This window comes from Nymphaea colorata, chromosome 6 (assembly GCF_008831285.2).
Source record: "Nymphaea colorata isolate Beijing-Zhang1983 chromosome 6, ASM883128v2, whole genome shotgun sequence".
In the NCBI taxonomy this organism is placed as follows: Eukaryota; Viridiplantae; Streptophyta; class Magnoliopsida; order Nymphaeales; family Nymphaeaceae; genus Nymphaea; species Nymphaea colorata.
The window spans coordinates 16,998,128-17,012,171 of record NC_045143.1 but is presented as its reverse complement, the minus strand read 5'-3'; the positions used below and the strand labels follow the sequence as shown (position 1 = coordinate 17,012,171).

At 40.3% G+C, this 14,044-nt stretch overlaps 1 protein-coding gene across 2 annotated transcripts; it reads left to right on the top strand.

Annotated features, from left to right (window-relative positions):
* Positions 1–3,284: 3,284 nt before the first annotated feature.
* On the top strand, positions 3,285–13,328 carry LOC116256857 (pumilio homolog 1-like). 2 transcript variants are annotated; one of them, XM_031633377.2, is made up of 10 exons: positions 3,285–3,500; positions 3,634–4,331; positions 5,097–6,655; positions 6,749–6,890; positions 6,974–7,081; positions 8,751–8,963; positions 9,055–9,165; positions 11,051–11,245; positions 11,954–12,128; positions 12,900–13,328. In XM_031633377.2, the coding sequence occupies exons 2-10, from the start codon at positions 3,687–3,689 to the stop codon at positions 12,935–12,937; spliced, it is 3,186 nt and encodes a 1,061-aa protein (XP_031489237.1). In that variant the 5' UTR covers positions 3,285–3,500; positions 3,634–3,686; the 3' UTR covers positions 12,938–13,328. The 2 variants fall into 2 exon arrangements, with proteins under 2 accessions (XP_031489237.1, XP_031489236.1); XM_031633376.2 differs by having other exon boundaries at positions 3,285–3,510.
* The last annotated feature ends 716 nt before the right edge of the window (positions 13,329–14,044 follow it).

Below are 14,044 nucleotides of genomic sequence, written 5' to 3'. Positions count from 1 at the left end.
TGTTAATATAAAAATCCGTCACTGGTTTGAAGATATCTTTCCCTTGAAAACCTGTTCGGCTGTTAATCAATGACAACGTGCCTAGTTTTTCTTGTTTCTAACAACATGTTCAGAGTGTCATTCAATTTCTGCTCTAGGAATTATACATGAGCTGCTCTCATTGATGAGATCACGTGGTCTCCACCGTAAAAATTGATGCCCCAATCCTCCCTCAAAAAGTACTAACGCATCTTTAAGAGGATTTCCTTCCTGATCGTGAAAATTTAATGAACATGCATTTAAATTTAAAAGTATTTCTTGAAAACGAACAAAACGCTGTTAACTAGGAGGTCTCGTTTTATCTAAAGTAGTTCACTGCAGCAGTTTCACGTGAGCGGGTTGTTTGGATTTAACATTAGAATTTTTTTCACATGATATTTTTTTCTCTTGTGGAACTTTTCGCCCTTTCAAAAGGAGGAATCCAAGCGACAGCTATAAATTTTTTGGTTAAAAGGCACTGTAAGTTCAAATTTCAAATTTTAAAAAACACTCATATATAAAATTTAAAAAAAAACTGAAAATGAATGAAGTTTATATATGTCAGTAAAGTAATAGTTCTGCCTCTCGGCAGAATGTTCCTGAGACAAACTAAAAATAATTTTCATAAGTTTTTCACAGGATTCGATACCCATTTTTCGAAAGTTCTCCGAGCCTAACTCACCGTTTTAAAAGTTTGAATGTTTAAATTTATTATTATCATTTTTTTTTTTGAAAGAGCAAGGGCTAGGGCAACACACAAAACTCTCCTCTCGCACTTTTAAGAGGGTGATAGAAACAACAAGGAAGAACACAAAAATTTACGTGGTTTGGAGCAATAATCTCTTATGTCAACAATCGCACAAATCTTTCATTATTCACTATCAGATGGACACTCTCAGAAAAAAAGACCAAAGAAGAAATTATGACAAACTTGTATTTGTACAAAATGATATTAATGTCCTTACATGTCGTGGTATTGCATATGAGTGTTCAGTATGGATCATGTTCCATACACCAACAATCTCTTGACCAGTGTCTCCACTGGCTTCGCCATGGTGGGGTGACAGGGGAAGAGGTAAAGTGGAGGGTGGCGGTGGGTGGTTGGAAGCGGGCAAGGAAGCTGGGTGGTGCCGGTGAAGGAAGATGGAGGAAGAAGGTGGCGATGATGACGAGAGAATGGAGAAGAGAGACGATGGCGATGATGATTGAAAGGGGTGGATGTGAAAGGGCGGAGGAGAGGGGGCATTTACTGGTTACCCCGAATTTGGAGAAAGGGCTTATAAATAAATCAGCCCTTCAGACCAGACAGAGTCGGGCGAGTAGTGACTATGCAAGCGCTGATGAAGCTATGAAGATCGCTGAGTTCATGAAAGAGGAATTCATGAAACAGGAAGATAATAATTCTTACTTTAGCCTCTAATTTATGAGGAAAAGAAGATCCATCTTGAAGTAGAAGTTGCGAGTGGTCCAGACAATCCACCACCACATTCTCCAGTGGGGAAGAGAGAGAGAGACGAAAGACTGATCAATATCTGGACTTGCCAAGATTTTGCAACAGCTTATAGAAAGATGACAAACAAGTCAAAAGTTAGGTTTACTGATCATTGAATGAACTTAAATTAAAGTATGTTTTGCTTAGTGCATAAATGACAAACTTGTTCAGATGTCTTGTATATAATGAGTTTTCGTTATTGTTGTTGATGGAAGCGGAATATATATGCAACTTACGTTTCTTTGCTTAATTTAGATCGGAGCAGCAACGTATATATGGCTAAATATACATAAGAAGTTTATACTGATTCAAATAAGGTAGACTTCTGAACTTGTAAAAAAAACTTACATGCAATGCTGTAGGTATCAGTACTCGTATTGAATTGCCCTCTACCAAACATTAAAAACGAAAAGTGAAAAGGAAGATAAACGCCAGAGACAGGTTCTAAAAATTGCAATAAACTTTCAAGGAGTCGTACGTGTTGGTCTACGATGGGTAACTTTTTCAAAGACTGTGTGCCCAAACTCGTTCGAACGCCTTCCATTATCCGTTATCCTTGTTGCTTTCCCTGAAAGAGGCTGTTCAACGTGGCTTTTTTGAACAACAGTTCAAGAACTCGATAATCTACCACGTATAGCTTTGTATCAAATGAAACAAACAATGAGCAACACATGATACATTGTTTTTCTCTACTGTTTTTATAAAAATAGTCTATAAATGGATAAGTATGCGAGCTTGAACTAAGCTGCACGTCCCTTCGTTGTAGATACTAAAAAATATACAAGCAGCAATGTGACAATTCATGCTCTTAATAATAAACATGGACGTGAAGCAAAATGGTATTTCTTTTCTTTTTTTTTTTCATAGTCATCGCCTACATCTCCGTGAGTTATTGACACATTGATGCCTAAATCCTTAAATTTTAGTCAAAATGACATATACACTCCCATACACACCGTGAAGAGCATTGCCTTGAATTCTTGAAGAGTAACAACAACCAAATAATATAGAAAGAAAATAAACCAAATATTTAACTTGAAACAAAATAAGTTACTACTCCATAATAACCAATTGAAACAACATGTTGCTTTACCTTTTATTTGCTTCGTTTGTTTGATTTCATGAAACTTTTGCTATGAGCATTGAGAATTCAACAGGCAAAAGTAGAAACTTTAATGCTGTTGCTAAAGTTCTATCATGACTCCGAAACTGTCCATACTAAAGTTGTTTCGTGTTTGTGTCTAAGCTGAAACTTTCCATTGAATTTGAACTCAAGCAGTAAAGTTTCATTTATCCAAACATAGGGTAAGGGTTATTTCAAGTATTCAACTGGTATCGGAAACAAAGACATTACTGTCATTTACAAACAAACAGAGAATCCTACTTTTCTCAGTACCCATACGGTAAGCTGCATTTATGCGCCGCACGTGCACGCATGCACTGGTGCGGCGCCCGAATGAGGAAAGACGGACCCACCTATCCTTCTTTTGGTTGCAAAATCCACCGAAGAGGTGCACTCAGACATCAAGGCAGCATTCCTGGTTAGCCACGTTTCCACCGATGGACGGTGGGCGGGCATAATGGGTTTAAAATCTGTAGTCATTCACACGTTTAAGTATAGCGTTGGGGACTTTATTTGAGAGTGCAACAGGTTGTCGCCTAATCACTTATTTAGTTTTGGAATGGAAAGAAAGGTGGATCTAGGGATTCGATTCGGTAATCCGTTTCATTTATTTTGGACGGGAAATAAAAACCCTAGAGTGCATGCCCTGTAAGAAGCCGACCATTCTCGAGGGGCGATCCGAGCCGTCAGTAGGGTAGATCGGACGGCCTTCCCTGTCCCGGGCTCGTGCTTATCATCCCCTTCGCACCAACCTCGGCTTCCTTCTTGCTTTTCGTACGCTCAACACAGGGAGCAAAAGAAGGGAGAATGGCGGACGATCGCCGCCGGATAGCCGGAAAATCACGCTGATCGCGCCGATTTTCGCCGGTAGTTAACGGTATCCGTTGCCTTCGACTCTTTTTGCAATTCTTTCTCTGGTTGGTAAATGATCTTGGTTGCTTTCTCTGACAGTGGGAATTCGCTTTTTTTTTTTCTTCCCCCTTTTTTTTTTCCCTCGCAGTGGAGACTGAGGTATTTCGGCTTGCGTGATGGGTTGCTGAGAGACACCGGAGGATGCTATCTGATGTAGGTATGAGGCCAGGGATTCTCGGGGAGAATCGGGGCGACGGGTCGTTTGGTGAGGATTTGGACAAGGAGCTGGGCCTGCTACTGAGGGAGCAGAGAAGGCAGCAGGTGAGCGAGCGGGAGAGGGAGCTCAACCTCTTCCGGAGCGGTAGCGCACCGCCTACGGTAGAAGGCTCACTAGCTGCCGTCGGCGGGCTTCTTGGCGAGGGTGCGGTCGCAGCGGCGGCCGGGGGCCTTGCGGGCTCCGATGAGGAGATAAGGAAAGATCCGGCCTATCTCTCCTATTACTACTCTCACGTGAACCTCAATCCCAGGTTGCCGCCACCAGCACTGTCCAAGGAGGACTGGAGATTCGCGCAAAGGTTGCAGGCGGCCTCTGGCAGCAATTCTTTGCTGGGTGGAATTGGCGACAGGCGGAAGGTCAACCGGCCGGGAGGAGCGGAGGGCGATGGGGCAAGCAGGTCGTTGTTCTCGTCGCAGCCGGGGTTCAATTCACCGGCAGAAGAGGGCAATCAGGGCAGTCTTGCAAGGCAGCCGTCGGCCGAGTGGCTTGAGTGCGGAGGGGACGGACTGTTTGGGTTCTCTGGTTTCGGTCTGGGACCTAGGCAGAAGAGCTTCGCCGATATCCTACAGGTGAATCTTCCATTCCATTTTTTATGACAGATTTGTTAACTTTTTCTGCTAAGTCTTTAGAGCATAACCATGTGTGGGTTTTGGCTTCAAAGGATGCCCAGTTTTATTATTACTCGAGTATTCTGGAGTAATTCTTGTTTCTTTCGTTAATATTGCGGTGCCTCCATGGAAGTCCTTAAGTTTGTTTTCCTTTTGTGTTTTATGTTGTTGCAATTTTAAAAAGGATGTTTCTTTAAAATGTGATATTTTGTTGTAACATGTTTCCGTTTGATAGGAGTGCGAACACATGTTTAGAGAATGTTTTTTTCCTTGAATAATGTTTTCATTGAATATTGATTCTTCTGGAGAGAGAAGGGGAAAGAGGCGGCCAGGGGAAGAGGGGGCCCGGGACGTAACGCCTCATCCCTTAAACAACATTAAATACTTCTCAACCCAATAACAACATTTCTCAACGCCATCAGGATAACAGCGGCCTGGATTGAACATGGGACTTGTCCATTACACATTACCGGTTTATTTTATCGGGAATATAAAGAAGAAAAAATGTTCTTACTTAAAAAACCGTATTAGGCTGTTATAATTTGGCGTTGGAGATATTTCTGGGGGTTACTGGATAAGCGCTTGGTTTTCTAGTTCTTTTTCAGTTTTGAAAAATATCACCTCTTCCTCTCTCTGTGTCTATTTCTGTCTCTCTGATAAGTTTGTTCGTAGTTTCTATTATTTTCTCGCTCATGAGTTCATAGATTCTTTGGCTTGTGATCATAGGAGGACCTTGGCCGCAGTAGTCCTGCACCAGGCCATCCATCTCGTCCAGCAAGCCGAAACGCTTTTGGCGATGGTGGTGATGCTAGTGAACCAAACTTTGGGCATCTGCATGGTGAGAGACTATCTATGGATAATCTACAACCTGGTACAGGATTACAAGGCCCAGGTGTTGTACAAGGTCTTGGTTCGTCTTCCTCTCATGCCTTTGCTCCTACCCTTGGCACGTCTCTTTCACGAAGTACCACTCCAGATCCACAGCATGTTGGAAGCTCTAGCAATGCTGGCCATCTGCCTCTAGGTGGAAGGTTTGTTTCCTCTGACAAAAATAATGTTGGCGGCCCAAACTCACTATCTCGTGCCCCATCAAGTATGGGAGAATCTGCAGAACTTGTCAATGCTCTATCTGGGATGAGTCTCTCCAAGAATGATATGGTAGACGAGGACCATCATTTGCATCCTCAGATTCATCAGGAAATTGAAGACCAGTCGAATTTTCTGTTTGATTTGCAACATAATCAAGGCAATGGTAAGCAGCAGTCCTACTTAAAAGGCCCTGAATCTGAAGCTCTAGGTATGCCTATTGCCCCCAAACCCACAAAAGCTTCATATGCTGATTTGGCTAGAAGTAATGGACTGGTACTAGATGCTAACAATTCATCTGTGACTTCCAATGGGCATGTTGACTTGCCAAAACGAACTTCTGCTTCTGGTAATTCATATAGGAAATCTGGAGCTGCTGATTCTGTTGCCAATCCAATGAGTTCTTCTGCTCTTTATCAGAGCCTGGATCCTTCGAATGATGCTTTCGGTGGTTATGGTCTGGGTGCATATGGTGTTAACCCACTTTTGTCCACAATGATGGCTAATCGACTTAGTGCTGGCAATTTGCCTCCTCTCTATGACAGTGGAACGTCAATGTTTGCCCCTGGAATGGATTCAAGAGGATTGGGTGCAGGGATTCCTTCTGGTGCAACTTTAACGGGGACACCAGATGTACAGAATCTCAACCGACTTGGAACCCATGCTGCAACTGGGCTTCAGATGCCCACAGTGGACCCGCTGTATATGCAGTACTTGCAGAGAAACCCAGAATATGCTGCTCAAGTTGCTGCCAGTTTCAATGATGCTTCTTTGGATAGAAACTATATGGGGAACTCCTACGTTGATTTGCTGCAGAAAGCATACCTTAGTGCAGTACTTGCACAAAAATCACAGTATAATATGCCATTTTTAGGTAAAACAGGTGGATTGAATCATGGATACTATGGCAGCCCTCCATATGGAGTTGGTATGCCATATCCTGCGAACTCATTAGCTAGTTCTATCCTCCCTGGTTCTCCTGGGGGGCCAGGTAGTCCCCCTTTGAGGCAGAATGAAAGGAATTTACGCTTTCCTTCTGTTATGAGAGGCTTAGGTGGAGGTATCATGGGATCCTGGCACCCAGACAATGGAGGCAATTTGGACGAAAGTTTTGCAGCTTCCTTGCTGGAGGAATTTAAGAGCAATAAGACCAGATGCTTTGAGCTGTCTGAGATTGCTGGCCACGTTGTTGAGTTCAGGTATTCACTTAATCTCACTCATGGTTTCACATAGTTGAGGGCTTTTTTTTTTTTCCATAAAGTATGTGACTTATTTTTATGTCTGTAAAACAGCGCTGATCAGTATGGAAGCAGGTTCATTCAACAAAAATTAGAAACTGCATCAATTGACGAGAAAAACATGGTCTTCCAAGAAATAATTCCTCAAGCTCTTTCCTTGATGACTGATGTCTTTGGGAATTATGTGATACAGAAGGTGTCATATTATATACTTGTACTGATTGAATTCTTGAGCGACATCATGTTAACGTATCTATTGGTTTTACTTTTACTCATCAGTTTTTTGAGCATGGGACTTCAGCACAGAGAAGGGAACTGGCTGACAAGCTCACTGGTCATGTCTTGACTCTAAGCCTTCAGATGTATGGCTGTAGAGTAATTCAGAAGGTGCCTTACTTCTTTTATTCTGAAATTACCTAAAACCTTACATATTTTGTTCTATGCTGCTTCTGTTATTTCTGGTGACAATGATATTTAGCGGGGATGCTGATAAAGCTGCCTTCTATGCAGTCAATATGGATTTTTCTTTTTTAAAAAAGAAACGTCTGACCTTGTATTCAATAGTGTTTCAGTCTTGTTAATTAAGATAATTTATGATATGTACGTACCGTAAAAAAATATTGTGCGCTGTTCAAAGGGACTAGTGATAGTTTGACACCACAGAAGGCTTTTGAACCCTTCAAATGTCTTTAGGTTTCTGCAATATTGAGTTTAACCGTATAGGAACCTGTATTCCTATAGATTGATGGAGTTATAGATAACATTCAAGAGCCTGCAGTTCATCTGCAGTTGCAAATCACATCAAGCTATGGAGGATTTCATGCTCTTGTACGTCAGCTGCTTTCCAATGTCTGATCTTAAGATATCTAAAAATTTGTCGACAGTTCCTTTTTTTTTTCCATAGTTGGGAAACCCATGAATTGCGTTCAGATCAGCTGAGCTGACTATTAGATCACAGGTCAGTGAGTTGATTCAGTGACCTGCTGCCTGCTGGGTAAGGTGATATGTTTTTTTAGTGTATTAATTGATGAAGATAAAAAAGTAACTATCAAGTAAATTTAACTAAATGAACACAACTACAAATGGTAACTACTATTAAGCGACATGTGTTATAGATGTTGGGTCATAGTCAGAATTGGTGCAGAATGAGATGGTCTATCTTTGGATGATCTAAAGCTGATTCAACCAATTCAAGCAATCCCGAACGGACTCCTCTAGGATTCAGTTGCATTTTGAGTCAATATGACCCAGTCCCTTGGAGATCGGAGTTGGCTTGGTTGGATACTTCCTGACTTGACTTGCCGGGTTTGCCAACTATGGTTTTCTTTTTTCTCTTCTTTTTTAATCATATTTTGTCTAATTCCAGTTGTTTGAATTTGATTTCTGTAATGATTTTCTTACGTATTGAAGGTTTTAATTCCCTTTTCTGTACACTAGTTTAACCATGGGGTTTTGAAGATGCATTTTCAATGTTTCTCAAAACTATTTTGTATTTCATTCACATACTTTATAACATGCTGGCTTTCATATTTCAAGTTTTGGTTCTAATGTGGTATTGTATTCTTGTTATTGATAATCTTATGTTATTATCATTATTACTATTTGTGCGTGCTTATGTGTGTGTGAGTGTTGCAATTATTCTTCTGGGACATGATTTGTGGGAGCATGAGAGATCTTGCCCCCTCAATTGAAGAGGGATTGTGACAAATTTCAATTTTTTTTTGTCCTTATTTTCCAGGAAATAGGACATGATGCCTGAATATGGTTTTATGACTCCCATAAGGGAGGAAGATAATGTCCTTTCAGTTTGTTGCTAATGTGTGCTTCCCATGAAGTGTTGTTCTTCTTGTTAAAATCAGTGACATGTTTCTTTAACATGGGATTCACTTGTGGTTTATTGTTTGAAATAGCTGGTTATGTTTGATTTATTGTTCTTCTAAGCAATTTTATTTCTTTGCTTAATTTATTGTAAATTAGCTGGTTATGTTTGCAAATGAAGACCTTTTCTTTTGTTGCTTTGGCAGTACTTGACACTGCAATTAACTGTAACATGCAGGCAATTGAAGTGGTGGATTTGGATCAGCAGACTAAAATGGTTTCAGAACTTGATGGCCATGTCATGCGATGTGTGCGCGATCAGAATGGGAACCATGTTATCCAGAAGTGCATTGAATGCATCCCTCAAGATGCAATTCAGTTTATCATCTCCTCTTTTTATGATCAAGTAGTGACATTGTCAACACATCCCTATGGTTGCCGTGTCATCCAGGTTTAGACATTTTATTATTTTAGTTTCCTCTAATTAGTTGATGTTCCTCTTGCACATCTCTAATAAATAAATGCTCCTATTATTGGAACAGCGAGTGCTAGAGCATTGCAGTGATCCAACAACACAACACATCATGATGGATGAGATACTGCAGTCTGTATGCATGCTAGCACAAGACCAATATGGAAATTATGTTGTTCAGGTGTGTCACAATCTATTTCTGTATTACAGATTCCTGACATGGTTATATTTTTTACTGTGGTCCTTTGCTTGATATGCTTCTGAGTGACTGTTGTGAAAGAACTTCATTTTAATCTAGATTTTTTCCATCGTCTATTTTCTGGGCCGAGGAGTTTTTTCTTGTATAGCTAATGAATAACTTCTGAACTGCATATTGGTGCCATCTGTAGATCGAATTGTTTTAGCAACTGATTATTCTCCTAGTTGGAGTTGTCATTATGTCTGATCATTTTTTTGCTGCTAATCGAGATTGGAAGTGAGATATGTCCCCTTCTTTCAGGGTTGCTTTGTGGGGTTGCCTTGTAAGATTTGCTAGTTTTATTTTTTTATACCTTTTCTAGATCTATGTGGTCAGCCTATTTGAGTGCTAGTGCTACATGGACGTACAATATAAGTACATCTGAATGCTGCAGAGTAGTACAATATTTCTGTTTTTTTTGGTAATTAGATAAACAAATCGCTGCAGTTGATTATACAGTGTTGCAGCTATTTATTGTATTGCAATAGGTCGTCTGTCCGTTTTTTTCACCGAATCAGGGCCTGCAGTTGGCTTTCGTAAATAGAAGTTGCTAATTCTTGGCCTCGTTCAGTTGTTGTATCAAATTGTCAAGTGATACATCCTCTTTGCAAGTGGCTTAGAAGGCTCTATCTTTTTAGAGTCTGGATCCCTTGTCATCTGTTCTTTTTGTTGGAATAAAGGCACAATTTTCATTATTTTTAGCATGTAAAAATGTAAGAACATGCACATCTACATGCCTTTGGCAGCTAAAATACAGAGTCCGCAAATGTACAAAATCTTGCAACACCTTGATATGTTTGTTGCATCACATTTATTTGTCCTTTTTGTCCATTTTATGACTTGATGACATCGGATTTTCTCTGGCCACCAGGTGCTGGATTGCCCAGACAGATAGATAGGAACATTGGGATAGAGGTGCTAATATAAGTACTAAAAGTCCGGAAGCTTTATTTGAGTGATAGTCTTGTTCAAGACATTAGAAAGATGTGATACTCATCTTATGTCTCATTCTGTAGTTGGATCATAGAGTCAGTCCTCTATTTGGATTCTACCATCATGTATACGATGTCAAATCACCAGAACTCCCTTATCAGCAAGCTATTTTTCTGTAACACCCAAGCAGGCGTGGATGCTATTTTCATTTCCATGACAATAAAGAATAAATTCCTTCCTCAGTGTTTGTACTTTGTTCATAGCAGTTGATTGAGTTATAAAGAGGCACTTGTGTCGGCCCATATGTTCATAAACAAATGTCACAATTTCGATAGTTTGGAACTTTGGACAGCACATGTAGTAGTTAAAAATGTTTGTTTGTGTATGCTTTCTTTTATAAAAAATTATTTTTCACTGCTTATAGAGCCTACTGATAAGTGGATTTCAACATACTTGTTATCCCCTCATTGCCTTCCCCTATTGAAAAAAGAAGATGCCCGTGTAACACTAAGAAAAATATCTAATACAGGGGACACCAACTATGATTTCTTCAGGGAGTTTATTGATGTACATTGCATAACCACTAACTCTTTTCTACTGCTAAGTAAGCAGATACGTGCACACATATGGAGCACACATATGGAGCATTTATTTTCATGATAAGTACGGTTTAGATCTTAACTGTCACTGTTTCTAGTTTTGCTGCATGATTTTCCAGTCCATTTCGCAAGTCAAACATGCTATCCTTATGCTTTTTTTTTTGTGTGTGTATATTTTACTATAGTTTTGGGTTGTGAATTTCTAGTTTTTTCCTCTCATTTGTATGTGGTATCCATTGTCGTGTTCAATTTTTTTAATGCTTCTGACACCCTGGTGTTGATTTTGTTGGAAACAGCATGTATTGGAGCATGGAAAACCACATGAACGTTCAGCTATAATAAAAAAGTTAGCTGGACAGATAGTTCAAATGAGTCAACAGAAGTTTGCTTCTAACGTCGTTGAGAAATGTTTAACATTTGGTGGACCTGTAGAACGACAGATTTTGGTCAATGAGATGCTTGGTACCACCGATGAAAATGAACCATTGCAGGTCTGTAGCTTTATTTTCTCTAACACAATGGATGCATTTTTTGATTGTTGATCTGAAGGTGAAAAGTGGTTGTGGAATTTGCGGTGCATATAGGAATAAATTGGAAGCATAACATTATGGAAGGGGATGAGAACACTTGCTTTTGAATGGCCAGGATTGGCCTCTGCCCTCTTTCAATTCCTACCTTTTATGGTTATATTGGTGTACTCTACACAATCTGAGATGGAGAAAGGAGCACCTCTGAACTGCCGACCCAATATAAAAGCTTTGATGGGAGTGGGCTTCTCTAAGATTTCTGATTCTCTTTTCTCCCTCAAATAGGCACTAATGACCAACCTGCTAAGCTTGAATTTTCGTTCCAACTTTCAGAGACTGTCTATTGCATATAGAAATAGTAAGTTTGTCTATGGGACGGGTTGGGCTTATGAATAGGGTAAGAGCAAGTTGACTAAGCTGACCCTTTTGGCAGTTTCTGTCATTTCATTTGGCATTTATGCAGTGGTTTCAAGTCTCAATAATTATGGCTAAGCTCAGCTTAGCAGCAGGTTGGATCTGCTTACTCAGTAGGGTGCAACTATGGTTAACTCAAGGATGTGCTGTTTGGATTATAGCGTACATACGATAGTTTCGACTCCTCAAATAATGTGTTTTCTCTAGTACCAGTATTCAATTGTTGATGTGGTTCGTTTATGATGTTTTTGTTTTCAGGCAATGATGAAGGATCAGTTTGCAAACTATGTTGTTCAGAAAGTTTTAGAAACCTGTGATGACCAACAAAGGGAGTTAATCCTCTCACGAATTAAGGTCCATTTGAATGCATTGAAGAAGTACACATATGGCAAACATATTGTGGCACGTGTAGAGAAACTTGTAGCTGCCGGAGGTATGTCGGTTTTATATTGCCTAGTCTTTTCCTTCCATTGCTTCACGGCTTTATTGGGACTTGATGGCTGTCTCAGTTCCGTGGATGGCTTAATTTAAAACTTGGAATGCAAAAGCGGTTTCATATTTTCTGTTAGGAAACTTAATTCTGATCAGGGTGTTGGGATTTGATGAATTAGGGCACTACTGGTGGCCTGTGCCCGTGCACAGCTAACTAGGAGTAGGGTATATGTTCTTTGACAGCAATTGGGTTACTCAGGTCTAGTGGGAAATCAAACTTAAAAAAAACTTTGCTTGGATCTTGAGTTCTTTTTTTTTTTTTGGATGGAGGTGTACAGCAAAAATAATTTAAGGACAGCTTCGTGCCTTTATGGACTTGGCTCTCATCCTGTTGTCAAGTCTCGCTCCCCAAGTTTGCAGACGTGTCTTTTTGAATAGCATCCTACATGTCGCCTGCATGTTTCAAAGGCGTACAGTTCTGTTGTCTGACAAAGTTTATCTAGTCTATGTTTGCAAAAATTGAGATCGCTTTCTAATTGTAGTGAATTAGGGTTAAATTTAACTGTGGTGTCTGAAATGAACTGTGATGCTGCCGTTATTTCCTTGAGTTCAAAGATTGATCTCCAGTCTGAGTAAAATATTAGTGATCGGTAGATTTTTGAATTTGGGAACAAGACACCGGATTTGTGAGCCCTGCATTGGTTATCTGGTCTATAGTCGCGTCATTGTTTGCTAGAGATGTGGTTTATTCTACTTTTTATCTCAATTGCAGAAAGGCGAATTGGAGTTCAAGCTTCACATTCATCTTAGGTCAGATGAGTTGTGAAGGATGTTGTACAGCTAACTGAGGCTTGGAGCGTGTACAAGCTTGATTTGGAAATAAAGATGTTTAGTTTGTACTGAAACTTGTACATTGTGTAGTTTGAAACGAGAGGGTTTGTTACTAAAAAAAGATGATTAGGAGTTGCTGAGAGGCCCAGATGGTGAAATGCCCATGCCCCTGCAAAAAAGCATTGTAGCAGAGAAGTTAAAAAGACTGTACATGGTCTTTGTTGTAAAAAGGAGGGAGGTGATAATTAGTAGTAAATTAAAGTAACGTGACTGTACAAATGTCGCCATGTGGAGAGCCATCAGGTTCCGTAGGTTTATGTTAAAAATTTTCCTATGGGGATAATTTTATTTATTCAGCTTTTCTCTTTTAGATGAGCATGGATTGGCCTGAATATTTGATGGTTACTTTCATGATCAAATTGCTGTACTATCTTTGTCTTGGCCTGGCACTTCAGTTTGGACTGCTGTTTGTGCATCAGCTGCCCATTTTGAGTTATGGTTATGATGCATTTACGTCGACATACTGCAATTGGACAATGTGGCCAATTTGAACTGGCTCTGTTGACAAGCTTGCTTATATTCCCATTGTGGGAGGATTCAGACTTTGTGGATGTGACAGCAATGTGATGCATTAATCCCGGCTGTCCAATTAAACGCCTCTTGATGTCCGCCTTCCAGTACATTTTATCCTGTGTCCTTCATGCCGACATAGCTAAGTTTGTGCGCCATATCTCGTTGAGGTGCTCTAGTTGGCTGTTTTATGACATAGCCTATTGGTAGCTGTTTTGACTTATGTCTCCTTGGTCCTGATTCAGTTGGGAAATCATTCCGTCATTCTGTTTTGATTCCTGAGGCGTAAGGGAGATTGGTGTGGTGGTCGGACCATCTGTTTTGGCTGTGGTTCGATGGGAACGGTGGTGTGAACAAGTAACGAAGTTTGCTTTCACATGGTGGATATTGTGAAGAGAACCCACTGTGTCATGGGTTCTCTTGTTTATAAGCCCTGTGCCTTGGCTTGGCTGAGGGTCTCACTTGCATGGGACCTGATCAGGTGGCAGCTTGCTGATAATTTGTCTGTCATGCATT

Bases quoted from the DNA above. Each gene is read 5' to 3' on its own strand.
- LOC116256857 (XM_031633377.2), top strand. From the start codon at position 3,687: ATGCTATCTGATGTAGGTATGAGGCCAGGGATTCTCGGGGAGAATCGG. The intron at 6,656-6,748 runs GTATTCACTTAA...TCTGTAAAACAG, and splicing joins GGCCACGTTGTTGAGTTCAG to CGCTGATCAGTATGGAAGCA. The intron at 7,082-8,750 runs GTGCCTTACTTC...TGTAACATGCAG, and splicing joins GCTGTAGAGTAATTCAGAAG to GCAATTGAAGTGGTGGATTT.